The 14,396-nt window shown below is 36.6% G+C and overlaps 2 protein-coding genes across 2 annotated transcripts; one reads left to right on the top strand and one right to left on the bottom strand.

Moving 5' to 3' along the window:
- Window positions 1–535: 535 nt before the first annotated feature.
- LOC125493849 (uncharacterized) lies at window positions 536–1,552 on the bottom strand. The gene has a single exon (XM_048637374.1). The coding sequence runs from the start codon at window positions 1,550–1,552 to the stop codon at window positions 536–538; it is 1,017 nt and encodes a 338-aa protein (XP_048493331.1).
- Window positions 1,553–3,046: 1,494 nt separating this feature from the next.
- On the top strand, window positions 3,047–14,110 carry LOC104902660 (endoglucanase 5). The gene is made up of 13 exons (XM_057391780.1): window positions 3,047–3,274; window positions 4,484–4,696; window positions 5,655–5,855; window positions 6,871–6,957; window positions 8,646–8,810; window positions 9,399–9,522; window positions 9,739–9,902; window positions 10,512–10,857; window positions 11,871–11,903; window positions 12,320–12,370; window positions 12,765–12,854; window positions 13,029–13,070; window positions 13,776–14,110. Exons 1-13 carry the CDS (start codon window positions 3,047–3,049, stop codon window positions 13,892–13,894), a joined length of 1,863 nt encoding a protein of 620 aa, XP_057247763.1. The 3' UTR covers window positions 13,895–14,110.
- Window positions 14,111–14,396: the final 286 nt, after the last annotated feature.

The raw sequence follows: 14,396 nt of genomic DNA, 5'->3' as shown, positions 1-14,396 counted from the left end.
GGCGTCATTGACGCTGATGATGGCGTCATTGACGCTGATGATGGCGTCATTGACGCTGATGATGGCGTCAGGTGAATGTGAACATTGTGGTGTTCGATTGTGTCAAAGTTGATTGTCAACTAATCCTCGTCCGCGTACCTGTCTTCGTACAACAAGGGTGAGATGTCGTTGGCTTCCCCCAACGGTCCTACGACGCTCAAGCTAGTATAATATAAAGAAATAACGCTTAAAATATGAAAATATAATATGTTGAGAATAAAATGAAATGAAATAACTCAAACTTGTTGGTTACTTACATGTAGTGGCGTCCCTTTTGTTCTCAACATAATACGATTAAAAGTAATAGAGTTTTAGATGGACGACGTTCCAACTTCAGGGAACATGCTTACCTCCTTGAGATATGAAATAATTAACGATGTCCACTTGCCAGACGCCGTCGCAATTGTTGACGTCGACGTCACTTTTTGGACGACGTCCACTTGCCAGACGCCGTCGCAATTGTGGACGTCGACATCACTTTTTGGGCGACGTCTAGTTAGGATCGTTTTTGCCAATCGTTGGCTTGATGAGTCTGACGGACACTATAAACTTGTTGTGGACGACCATAAGGCTTTGGACGCCACGAACTTTCTTCGTTTGGTGTCGACTTCCTGCTGTCGACGTCATATAATTCCTTTCTTGACTGCATGTCTTCCTCCAATCGAATCTGGGCCGAGGCTTTGGCTTGAGCGTCCTCGAACGTTGGACAGGGATACTTGGTAAGCTCTTTGTACAAATCTGAGTCTTCATCCAGTCCCCGTCGAAAAGCTTCAATCGCCGTCTTAACGTCGCAATTTGGAATCGACACCTTTTCCCTGTTAAACCTGTGAACAAACTCTTTCAAGGATTCATTAGATTTTTGCACGATTCTATGTAAGTCACTAGCCTGTTTTTCCATCTTACGACTACTAGCAAACTGTAAATTAAAAATATTAATCAATCGAGCAAAGGAAGAGATAGTGCCGTTGCCAAGGTGGATGAACCACTGCAGGGCTGGCCCAGTCAACGTCGATCCAAATCCTTTACACATGCATGCCTCGCGCATGCTACGGGGTATTGAGATGGTCATCATCAGTTGTTTGTATTGGGCGACGTGGTCATTTGGATCTGTAGTGCCATCGTACATCTTCATGGTTGGGATGGAGAACCGCTTTGGGACCTCGACCATGGCAATAAAATCAGCAAAAGGTGAGTCCGCATAGCTGTTTGGCGTCGCTTTCTCCATAGGACGAGGGACGCCGGGGATTCTGGCGATCATGTCTTCTAGTCGCTGAAGACGCTGCTCGATGTCGACGTCATGCTTGATGACGGCGTCATGCTCGACGTCGGCGTCATGCTCGATGACGACGTCGTCTATGTTGCGGCGCTTAGAGCCTTTGGACTTTTGAGCAGATTTCAGGCTTTGATTCTCCATACAGGACGCGACATAACTTTCTTTCAATATCGCCATCTCCGCCTTGACGCGGTTGAGCTCATCAATGACCTCTTGGGTGGTGACCCATTGTCCTGCCATTGAAAACACAAAAGGATGGAAAAGTACGGAAAACTTACGTAGATAAGATGAAACGAAAAAACGTGATTGCCAAAGGATGTATAGAGATCTTGCTGTGGCCCCACGGTGGGCGCCAAATTGTTTATGCCAATTTTGTACTAAGTACGCAAAAGGAAAAGGGAACCAACAACGAGATCTCTATACTATGATGGTCAATATTAATGAATAGATGAAATACGTAAAATAAATAAAACAACAAAAAGACAAACGAATTGTTGACGCGGAAAACCCAAATGATGGGAAAAACCGCGGGTGATGCTCTTGATCACCAATCCACTAGTATGCCAACGACGTCAATACAATAATCAAGTACAATATGAAGCTTTAATATTACTTAGCAGCAACGAGAGAGAGAATAGTAGAGGGAGAGTTTGAATGTATTTTGTGTGCTGAGAGAGAAGAGAATTGACATAAGGAAACTAGGTTTACAATTGTTTACATATTTATACCCGAAAATATTCCCAACTGAATTTAGAGTTGTTCCTTTATATAAGGGCCATGTCAGCAAAATCCCCCATATCTCTCAACTGTCTAACCACCACTTTTCAATTTGCTTTGAACTAGTCAACCCCAATTTGGCAGCCTAACTTCACTTCTGTTTTCGTTCAAATGATATGCACTCCAGCGCCAAGTTGCAAAACGTGGGCCCAACAACAAATATCTAATATTCTAATCATTAAAAAGAACTTCTGAAATGGGATTATGTCCTAACTTATAAAACTCAGAAGAAGTATATATTATAACCGACATATATAGGTGCTCAACACTTATGAGATCATAAACACCAATATACCCAACCCAATTCGACCTGACGTTGAAATAGACTCGACTCAAAATTAACCAAACTAGACATAAGCTTGCACTAAGTCGATCCAAACTACACTGGAAATGGCATTGATATGATCCATCCGAACTTAGCCTGATCCGAAAACAAGATACTTAGGTAGACCATACCCTTAATGCCTCCCATCGTCGTCTCTATATATAAGTGATGTAGTAAAAGAGTGAATATATAATATTTGACAAATTTACATACAAATTCATTCCATACCACTATTCATAACCCAACTACCAAACAGTTTGCAAAAGTCCCAGTCTTTCGAACTACCCAATCGTTGTCTCTAGATATGAGTGACATAGTGAAGGAGTGAATTTATAATATTTGACAAATTTAGCGTCATTTTGACCTTTACAAGAACCAGCAAACGTGCGGAGCTCTAAGTTTATTTCACCTGAACGTGGAGGCTACCAACTTGGTGTAATATACACATTACCTGAAATTTTGTGTCATTTTCTGGACTGTTTCTACCTAAGTAGTATATAATTCTTCTTCATTTCTGCTTTGCTAAGAATTAACATAGTTATATAAAAACATGCATTGTTGCCAAAAAAACAGTTTTACGCAAAATATTCTACAAAAAACTGTTAAGTGTCTAATAATAAGTTCATATTATCATGGGGCTCCTTCGCTTGTGTAGCCTTCTGCTGGTGGCTTTACAACTGTATGACTTAGTCTTTTCAACTCCTAGCGTAGTTGCTGCGGCGGCAGCCACCTTTGATTACCGCGACGCGCTCGAAAAGAGCTTGCTGTTTTTTGAAGGTCAGAGATCTGGTACACTCCCATGGAATCAACGAGTTAAGTGGCGCGCAGATTCTGGCCTCAAAGATGGCTTTTCAGAACAGGTACGTTAGTTACGTACATGCACATCAGATTACCTTTCAGCCCATGCAAGTATTATAAGTGGTCCATGATGTCCTAAATCATTCTATGAATCAGGTGATAGCATAGTAGTATTGACATCATCTTCGATCCTAGAGAACTTTGGATCAAGTCTCATCTCTTGCAAGAGGGATTTCCGAATTTTGTGTTCTCCTTGAAAGAAACTTCAACTAACCCATCTAAAGAAAAAAAAAGTTTGTGAAAATTGTATTTTTGGAGTTTGCATGAGTACATATAGTTTGGTGTGAAATTTTTAATTTGATAGATCTTTTGTGAAAATATGCATTGAATCGTTATAGTAGAGCTATCTAAGATTTGGCGACTCGAGGATTGCAGCACGACTCGCGGCAAAAACCGCCAGAGCTTACCGCGACTCGCGCTTTGGCGAGAACTCTTCGACGTGTGTTTCCGTTAAGAGTTATTAGCCGGGTTATATTCCTATTTAACCTCATATCGTTTATTCGACTAAGATAACATATATAACATCTGTAACTTTGTTTTTCCTCACATCATCATCAATAAAATATTCTCTCTTTCTGTCCGTGGATGTAGCCAAATTGGTGAACCACGTAAATCTGTTGTCTGTTTTCATTATTTTGCATTCATTATTTGTTTCTCTCTCACGTCTGTTATAACATCTTTAATGGTTGGACAGATAACAATGACACTAGACAAGAACACAGGGGATGATAAATTAATGACCAATGAGCAGTCAAACATTGTTGTGGAGAGTTATATATATTTTGGGACTATATTTTGGGACACTTAAAATAGAAATGGGAACTATGTTTAGGGACCGAGGGAGTACGATAACTATATATTCAGTGGTGTTTGGATCCTCTAGAGTTGTAAAATAACTCTACAAGGTAGAGTTTGAGCAATATCAACCATTGAATAAAAAATCAATGGCTCATATATTCTCTTTCCAAAATTCCCCCTATTTTATCTCATCAAAATTTTCGCCTAAATCTTTCCCTTCCATCAATATGAGCCCTTGATTCAAATATGTAAGGCTCAAATACAACTCTACCTCGTAGAGTTTTCCTAAAACTCTAGAGGATCCGGACTCTATTAAGTGAGGTTGTATTAGAAACTTTACTTTGTGTTTTATTAAACTCTTGGTTTAAGTTAAAGATTATCATATAAATGATATCATGAAAATGGTGATGCAGGCGGACTTAGTGGGAGGATACTATGATGCAGGAGACAACGTGAAGTTTGGGCTTCCAATGGCATTCAGTGTGACGTTGATCTCATGGGCAGCTGTTGATTTCAAGGCAGATCTTGCAGCTGCTAACCAGATGGAACATACCCTTCAAGCCATTCAATGGGGAACTGATTACTTTCTTAAGGCACATTGTCAACATAATGCTCTTTGGGTTCAGGTAATTTTAATCTACGTCGCTAAGACACATATTGAGTGTATATTCGGATACGGGAGTTAAGGTGTCCGATTCGGCTATTTTGTAGAAAAAAGACAAATTTTTAGTTTAAAATGAAGTATCCAAGTGTCGTGTCGTGTCGGGCACAACATGACACGACACCCGATTTTTGAGGTAAATAAAGGTGTCGGAGTAACATAGATTTTAATCCCATTTTCGGAAAATGTTACACGTCTAGGACTTATAAGTATGAAAGCCTAAATGTAGTAAACTACCTCTGTTTTTTTAATGCACACTTTATTATGTTAATACACTCACCAAGAAGACAAATGTTGTATTAAGTATTTTGAAATTAATACCACCTTATCCAATGTGACTAGTATGTTTGATAGGAGAAAGTATTGGTGCATACCCGGTATGGGCCAACAGTGTCCATATCGGGGTATGTTAGTAATTTTGCCAGAAAAAGACAAAAAAAGTTGACTTAGACAACTCTGATCATGTTGGAGACAAATCAGATCAACTATTATATGAATCAGATTAACTACAATGTAAATCAGATCAACTATAATGTGAATTAGATCATGAATATATGTAAGTAAAAACCCAAAAATTAAAAAATTAAAAAAAATTAAAAAAAAACAAAAAGAAAAAGTATTTATTTACAACTTTGCCCCGATATTTACAAATACCGGGTATGCGCTTATCAGCGCTATGTTTGATAGTCTTTTAGTCCTTAGGATGACTATCAAACTTTATTTCACTTAAGAAATTTTGTAGGAAAGTAAATTCTAAATGTCACTACATATTTTTACTTTTTTTCAACTAGAGATCTTTACCTAATTAGCTTATACCACTAGATCAAACTTACCCTTGCAAAAACTTCTTTTAATAAGTCGAGGAGAATAAAGCCTAACACGTGCGAATTTAAATGTGATGATTGGCAATTATATATGTTCAGGTCGGAGATGGGGAAGCTGATCATAGCTGCTGGGAGCGTGCTGAAGACATGACGACACCACGAACAGCTTATAAGGTTGATTCCGGGCATCCTGGGTCTGATGTTGCAGGCGAAACTGCTGCTGCTTTGGCTGCTGCTTCTTTAGCCTTTCAACCATTCAACTCTTCCTACTCTACGCTTCTCTTGCGACATGCCAAAGAGGTACAAAAGTTATATAATGTACCGATTGAAGTAATATACTCTAAAAAAAGTTTAGGCCCCTCTTTTTAGAGAAGGTTGCCAAAATTTTTTGTTGAGGATAATATAGTTATCCTAATTGATTAAATATTAAATAGGAGTTAGGGCTTAGTAAAGTTTCCTAACCTTGTATTATGAATAGGGGTGAGTAGAAATGGGTATTCGGTCAAAATTCTGAAAATTGGACCCTGACCCAGTCAGAACCAGTTCCTAAAATTTGGAACCAGAATTAAAATTGGTTGGACCATGTCCTCATTTTTTGGAATCGGTCTTGGAACCAGTCCCAACACCGAGTACCCGGTTCTCCGTAAGTGTGGTGTAATGTCGATATTGACTGGAGGTGACTTTCTAGAATTGGTCTTGTAATATGTAGGAACCGATTTTAGCATTGGGTATCCGGTACCCAATGACATTCAAAAGCTAATTTGTTTTATTGTCAAGTTTAATAAAAACTAAAATAAGAACCATAGTGTATATGTATTAGTATCAACTTGATGTAATTTCAGCCAAACTTCTATTGTCGAGCTAATAAGGTTTAAGACTAAATTATTCATCATACATTAAAAATTTCTACTAGTTACTTAGTCCTAGACCTTGTTTCATCAAGTATCTAGATTTATCGGGTACCCAGTGGCTAGTGGGTATCGGGTCCAAAATTTTACTATCCAAAATTGGAACTACTTGTAACCGGGGTCTTCAAATTTGGACCAAGACTCGATCCCAGTAGGACAAGTTCTAGTTTTGGACCGACCGGGTCCAACTAGTTCTGGGTATAGAACTTGGTAGCCAATTTTTTTGGCACCCCTAACTATGAATACGTGATTGATTAATGAGAAAAGTGTGATGAATATTAAATTGGTACTGATTGCCTCAGAGAAATTTATCAATTTTCTTTGTACCTTCTTAGAAAATGGAAATAAAGTTACTGTTGCAATAGAATGGACATTGTTAAACTCAAGGAACCATTCTTTTTGTGCAGCTTTTCTCACTTGCGGACACATTTCGAGGCCAGTATGATGATTCCATACCAGAAGCAGAATCGTTCTATCCTTCCACAGGATATTCGGTTAGTACTAAAGCTATGTTCAGTTCACCTTATTTTTGCTTATTTCAGATCTAATCAGATCAGATCAGATCAGAAAAAATAAGTTCAGATCAGATCAGATCAGATCTGTCAGTTTTTAAACTCATTTTTACTATTAAATATCTTTCATTACATAATAGTAAAAATTATAATAAATGAATATTAATAAAGTATTCATTGAGACGAATCAAACAAGACCCCACATGACTATATTTTTTCGTATATATTGAGAGAAATCTAAAAGATAAGATCTTGTAATCAGATCAGTTCAGAAAAAATAACTTCAGATCAGATCAGAAAAAATAAGTTCAGATCAGATCAGATAAGTTCAGATCAGAAAATTTCAGGTGAACTAAACATAGCCTTAATATCTTTGTCACATTCTTCTGAAAGAAGTGATATATTTACTGCGTATAATGTGTATATTATCTATTTCCATCTACCAAACAAGCTTTATTTACTCGCCTAAAAGATAATGAATGATGAAGAAAATTAATGGGAAAAAGGAGCTCAAAATTATACTTCCTCTGTTTTCTCTATAAATGAAACATGGAGTGAAATGATACTATTTATTGATTAATTTTGACTCCAATTATTTATCGCTATTTTTTTTTTTTTTTGATAAAGAGAAGAAAACTTAGGCGAGGCCTCTAGTCCGGAGGCCAGCCTAAAACATCCTTGCGGATGAGGAGAGAAAAATCCATATCATAAGGAGGGAAACTAAAACACAAGGAGGAAACAGCATGACCTCGATGAGCCATGAAATCCGCCGCTCGATTAGCCTTCCGAAAGCAATGCTTCACAGAAACCGAATCGAACTTCAAAAGCTCCATACCTACATCACAAATAATATTGTCAATTTCCCATGGGATATGCCAAATCTTATTGACCGCGTTAATGACTGCAAGATTGTCTCCCTCAATCATGACATTGGAAAGATTCAGGGAATGGGCACTCCGCACAGCTTCAAGCAACCCCCAAGCTTCCGCTTGAAGGATAGAAGTGCAACACCCTAACGAATTTGAACCAGCCAGAATAACTTCCCCCAGATGATCACGAATCACAAACCCTAGAGAGGCCTGACCCGAACTAAGCTTAGAGCCATCGAAATTGATCTTAACCACACCACTAGGAGGGGGAGACCAGCAGCAACCCGGGCCCCTACGGGGACCACCCTTAGGACCCCCCCGCCCACAACCTCCTTGAACTTGGACTGAGAACCAGCAGAATAGAACTCAGCAATTGCAAAACTGGCTCTTCGCAAGGAGACACTTTCCTCATTGAAGAAAAACATAGTTAAGATATTATCAAATTATAACTTTTATATATCTTTTTTACCAACTAAAGATATTAATGACTAAAGAAGCGCGTTGAGGTACGTGAAAAAACAAAAGTTTCATTTAGAATAGAATGGAGGAAGTATAATTTTCAGACAAATATGACCATTGACCATAAACTTGACCCTAATGTCATGAATCTCATGTCAGTCTGTTATTTATTTCACGTCATTTGCGTTCTTTAAAAAGAAATGGTGGTTTGTGAGTTCTTATACCATAAATTATAGCGTAACAGTTACATCCGAGAATTTGTGTAAGTGAAATTCGCTTCTCTAGTAATTGCCATTCCTAGTTTTAACACTAAAATGGTCTTTTAATCATTTGAATTTGAAGGATGAACTGTTGTGGGCAGCTGCTTGGTTGTACAGAGCCACGAATAACAACTACTACTTACAGTATGCTTCTTACAATGCGGCTGATTTAGGTGGAACTGGAAATGCAGTTAAGATGTTCTCTTGGGATAACAAATATGCTGGTTTACAGGTCCTTTTAGCAAAGGTAAATCTATTGAAATCACTTCACCACATTCATATTCCTTTTATACATAAATATCACATAAATCTTTTTTTCATATGTATGCATGAGAACTATATATGACCAAGTAGAAATGATGAGTTTTCATGTGACCTTCAGAGTTCAACCCCTGACCTTGACCCCTCGTACTTAATTCTCATAGAAAATCCAATCATAAAACTGTAAGAACATATTAGATGCATATATAGTGGAATTGAAAAGAGTATACGTGACTATTGCTTTTGAATCGAAAAAAGTATATTGTCAAAGGATCAACTCAACCAAAAGCTAAAAAAATATCTTGTCAAAGGATCAACTCAAACAAAAACTTAAGCTGATGGTTGGGACCCCAGGAATAGACGCTAAGTATTCCTCTGAGAAAGGAGGGGTGGATGAGATTCGAACCCGTTACCTTTTTGTCACACTGACTCTTGATATCATGTCAAAGGACCAACTCAACCAAAAGATTAAACCGATGGTTGAGGCCCCAGTATAGATCTATACTCTATCACATACTACTTCAAAAATTATGTCAATATAAGTAATCTGTATTTGTATGCGTGTGTTTAACAGGTTTTGTTGGATGGAGATGGACAATCATACACTAAAATTCTGAAGCAATACAAAGCCAAAGCAGATTTCTTCGCTTGTGCTTATTTGCAGAAAAACAATGACTACAATGTTCCCATGACTCCAGGTTAAGTTTATGTACTATATGTCTTGTCCGAGATTGTACTAATATAACCTATGTTACTCGGAGTTAGGGGTACTTGTGTCAGATACAGATACATTTCTAAAATTTCGACTAGCCAATTTTGTATATACTTGAAGTGAAATGAACAGTTCGAGTAATATATGATGAGATCTAGAGGAGTGATTAGTTGCTAAATATTTAAATTCTTGCTTGTATCAGGAGGGTTGGCGTTTCTTTTGGCATCAAACAATCTACAATATGCAGCCTCAGCTTCATTCCTTTTAGCCATCTATTCTACTTATCTGACAAGTTCAAGTTCCATAGTTGAATGTCCAGATGGAGATGTACAACCTCAAGATCTCCTCAACTTTGCAAAGTCACAGGTGATTATTAGAGAATATTTATAGTAAACCTGGGTGTACCATGCCCATGGTATACCCAAGGCTATTTTCTCCAAATGAGCAAAATGAGTGAATGAGCAAAATGAGCGAATGAGCAAATGAGCGAACATTTCTACTCATTTAAGAAAATGAGCAAACACTTTTATTACAAAATGAACAAAATGAGCAAATGAGTAAATGAACAAAATGCCCATATGATCAGCAAATTTGGTGTCAAATGAGCACATGAAGTTCTAATTTATTACAAAAATACCCGTGAGTGTATCATGCTCATGATACACCAGGCGGGTGTATCCATGAGTGAACTCGTGATTATTATGAAAACTTGGTTCTTTATACAGCTCCATTATCTTAATTTGTGTGTCAAAATATTTTCCTATATTGTTTTTCGTATGTTTTTCTCTCCTTATATTTACGTCTTTAAAGTTTAGGTCTCTATCTACACACTTACTTTTTTTACCCATTTTTTACCCTCTTTAAGATTCGTGTAATATGCAAATAGAGTTAAGATTTTGGTACAGAGGAAGTACAATAAAACGTATATGCTGATCGATTATTATTCCCACCGGATCAATTGATAATATGGCGCAGGCTGATTATATACTTGGCAAAAATCCAGAATCAATGAGCTATTTAGTAGGGTATGGAACCAAGTATCCTACAAAAGTTCACCATAGAGGTTCTTCAATGCCCTCTATACATGAAGTTAGCAGCAAGATAGAATGTGTGCAAGGGTTTGAGGAATGGTATAAGAATTCGGGTCCGAACCCGAATGTTCTGTATGGAGCTTTGATTGGAGGTCCTGATAGTAGTGACTGCTTTGCTGATGATAGAGACAACCATGCCCAAAGTGAGCCTACTCTTACTGCTGCATCCCCTCTTATAGGCCTTTTCTCCAAGCTTTACAGTGTATCCTCCTCAACTTACTCTTCATCAGGTAATTTTCTTAATCACACTTTTTCCTTTAGTCCCCCTTATATCAAATGAGTTGGTCAAAAACTCAAAATGCATAACAACTAGTATTTATGCACAAACAAACAGTGTTACTCTGACACCTTCATTTCCCTTAAAAAACGGGGTGTCGGGTTCGACACGATACTTTACTTGGATACTTCATTTTTAATTATAAACTTGACTTTTTTCTACAAAATCTCCGAGTTGGACACTTGGACACCCGTATTCGAGTAGGTACTCAATCTGTATCTGAGTAACATAGTGCACAAACCTATATAACAACAATGACTAAATGTTCTTACTCATCAAGTCATCTATTTCCGTGCTAAGGACATTTTGATAATTTCATACAATAGTTGCATTCGAGTCATTGAGTGATTTGCTATATGCATTACTATTATGCATTAAAACCTTTTTACCTCAGTATGTTACATAATTTTCTTGTCTTTTGACAGGTTACGATGATTATTCCCCAAAAACACCTCCACAAAGTAAGCACTCGTGACAAAACTTCTATAACATAAGTTGAACCAAATCTATTTAGTTGGATATAGCTTGTCTCCTAACTTTTGACAACTTTAGATTTTATTTCGTTTTCAAACAAATGCAACCACTTGTTTCCTTCTACTTCAAAGATTATTATGTGAACATGAGCTTCGAAGACTAGACAATTGCCACAAAAGTTTGCCAACTTCTTATAGCAAAATTAGTATTTCCTCCGTTTCATAATACTCGCTACATTTTCCATTATGAAAGTTTCATATTACTTGCTACACTTCCTTCTTGGGCAATAAACTCTCTCTATCTCTCTCCTCTTACATGGATCCCTTTTTTTTTTTTACTCGCTACCTCTTTCTTCTCTAAAAATTGTCTAGAAATGTTTGTGAATTGAGAAATGTAGCGAGTAATATGAAACGGAGGAAACATTTTTTTTTTCTTTGACAGTAATTTTGCCAATATCCAAATGTGAATAACCTGTCTTCTGTCTGTTGTCAGGTAATTATGATTCCCCAATAACACCTTCACAAAGTAAGTACTCAAGACAAAACTTTTACCATCTTTAGAACTATATTTATTTGGTTTGATCCTGCATGTCTCAAAACTGTTTACAGTTGCTTAAAGTTCATTACAATAATCTGCAGTTCCTTAAACAAAAACACTAATCAATAAGCTAAAAATCAGTTTCAATCATTAGTCATTAGCTTAATCAATATGCATTTTCCTATACTAATTGTGTCTTCAACATTTAGGTTCAGATCCATATCAAAATCCATCAACTCCGAGCTATGCATCAGGTATGTACTGAAAAGAATTGCATTATTTGTTCATAACTTCATATACATTATTTACTTGGTTCATCCATTAATTTTGTGAGTTGATACTTTCATGAAGATCTATGTACTGCATTTGCATAGTCTCTGATAAACTGTCTGTTATGTCAGCAGATTCTCCCACAAAATCACCACCTTTACCTAAGAAACCATCAACAGAGGAAGGTAAAGTATATATGACTGCTTATTTATTTTTGATACTTCCTCTGTTTCGTTTTACATACAACAAAGAGGTATTATTTGTGAGATATAAAATATTCTTTGTTGCATTTTAAACGAAACAGAAAATATACTTCGTCTATTTATTTATTTTCTCTAAAATTTGGGCCCATATGTATCTACTTTTCCGCAATTTACATTGTACACCTGGAATTACGATACATCCATTATGTAGGCACCCGGAAGTAAAAGTTCCTAGAAAGTGAAACTCCCTATGTTTATGTCCACCAGACAACTTTGCTTTCAGATAACGAATGATATAGACTCGAATTTGGAAAATGTATGATAAATCTATCATTACAAGAATCATAAGCTAACATTTGGTTCATTTGAATATCAGATCCTCTAACTCCTCCAACACAACCAACAGAAACTCCTGATCTTGAGAGCACACTAGCACAACATGTTTCAGCACCTGCACCTGCTCCAGGTAAGTACTCATTTAAAGGCTGTAACATTTTTTAGATGTAATTTAAACAATTTAATTCGTATATATTATGCTGTGCTTATGAGTAGTAGAGTTTGTTTATTATTATATACTTCTATACAGTTTATATTGGGTCCAAAAATTGATGAAAAGTCACAAAAATTATCTATGTTACAGGTCCTGACTACATGGATGCACCTGCACCCAGCCCAGAAGTAGGTGAGTAATCTTCTTGACCTCAACTTAGCCTTACCAGACTACCCATCTAGTTACAACATGTGTTTGTTTACAGAATTTATGTCGCACTTTGACAATTAATATTTCTAATTACGCTATAAAATAATGGTATCTATGATACAGTTTTAAACAAATCCAACAAGTCCTCATGTACATGATCAATTGTTTTTCTTTCTAATATATCACTCCGGTTGTTTTTTTTTAGTTGTTACTTACACTTTGAATCTTGTGGTTAATAATTTTATTTTGTTCCTAATAGTTAGAAATTGAGAATCTTTAGTACTATTATAGAATAGGACCGTCTCATAAAATTAGAGGCCCTGTGCTAAAATTAATTATAAAGATTAAAATTTTTGGTGAATAGAAAAGACGGAAGAGTTATAACTGACGCTTTTTTGGAGAATAGGAGAAGTAGAAGAAAAACACCAAATGTAAATTAATCTCTTTAAATTTGTAATTAGATTTAGGTTTTCTTTTCTTTTTTTCTTTAGACGGACAACTAATAAAATTACGTCCTTATATATTGGGGTCCCTATGTATTTGCTCATCCTGCACATGGCATTAGCCGCCTCTGTTATAGTATAATTACTAGAATTTACCGAGTTACTCCTTAGATCAACAAAATATGAACATGAACACATGTAAAACTATGTAGTTATCTGGCACTAATATTTGTTTTTGTTGCAGCAGATTATGTCTTGATTACTCAGCCAATAAACTCTGCAGCACCAGCGCGATCAGACCTGATCCAGCACTTAGTATTGAAAACAAGCCTTTTCTTAATACCTCTGCTTGCTATCATATAATTACTGTATAATTAGATTTGTTTGTGCTAAATATGTCTAATTAATTGTTGTCTTGTAATTTTGCCATCACCTTTGATTGCTAGTATTATTTAATTATTCATTGTTAGAGACATCAATCCTGAATGTAGTTGATTGATGAACTCTAAAAATCACAGTGGCAGCCATAAAACTATGGTTTGTCATTCTCTGTAATGGCCACTAACCGTGCTAATTATATATCAATCATGCTCCTTTGAAAAACATATATTATTAAGCCTATGCCAATTTTCTCAAATTAGTCTTATAGTCCATGCAAACTCTAGTAAGCATTGAGGGCTTGATAGATGTTAAATCAATCTTAGTTTTAAAAGGCGCAAGGCGCTAAGCGCACCGAGACATAAGACGAAGGCGCGCACACATCCTGTAGGCGAGGCACACCTGATGCCGAAATGATTATAAATCAAATATAGAAGCATTGTAATACTTGAAACAATATAGATATTATATTAAAGACCCATAAAAG

This window comes from Beta vulgaris, chromosome 9 (assembly GCF_026745355.1).
Source record: "Beta vulgaris subsp. vulgaris cultivar EL10 chromosome 9, EL10.2, whole genome shotgun sequence".
Lineage (NCBI taxonomy): Eukaryota > Viridiplantae > Streptophyta > Magnoliopsida > Caryophyllales > Amaranthaceae > Beta > Beta vulgaris.
Note: the sequence above shows the minus strand (reverse complement) of the source record. Positions and strands in the feature narration are given on the sequence as shown.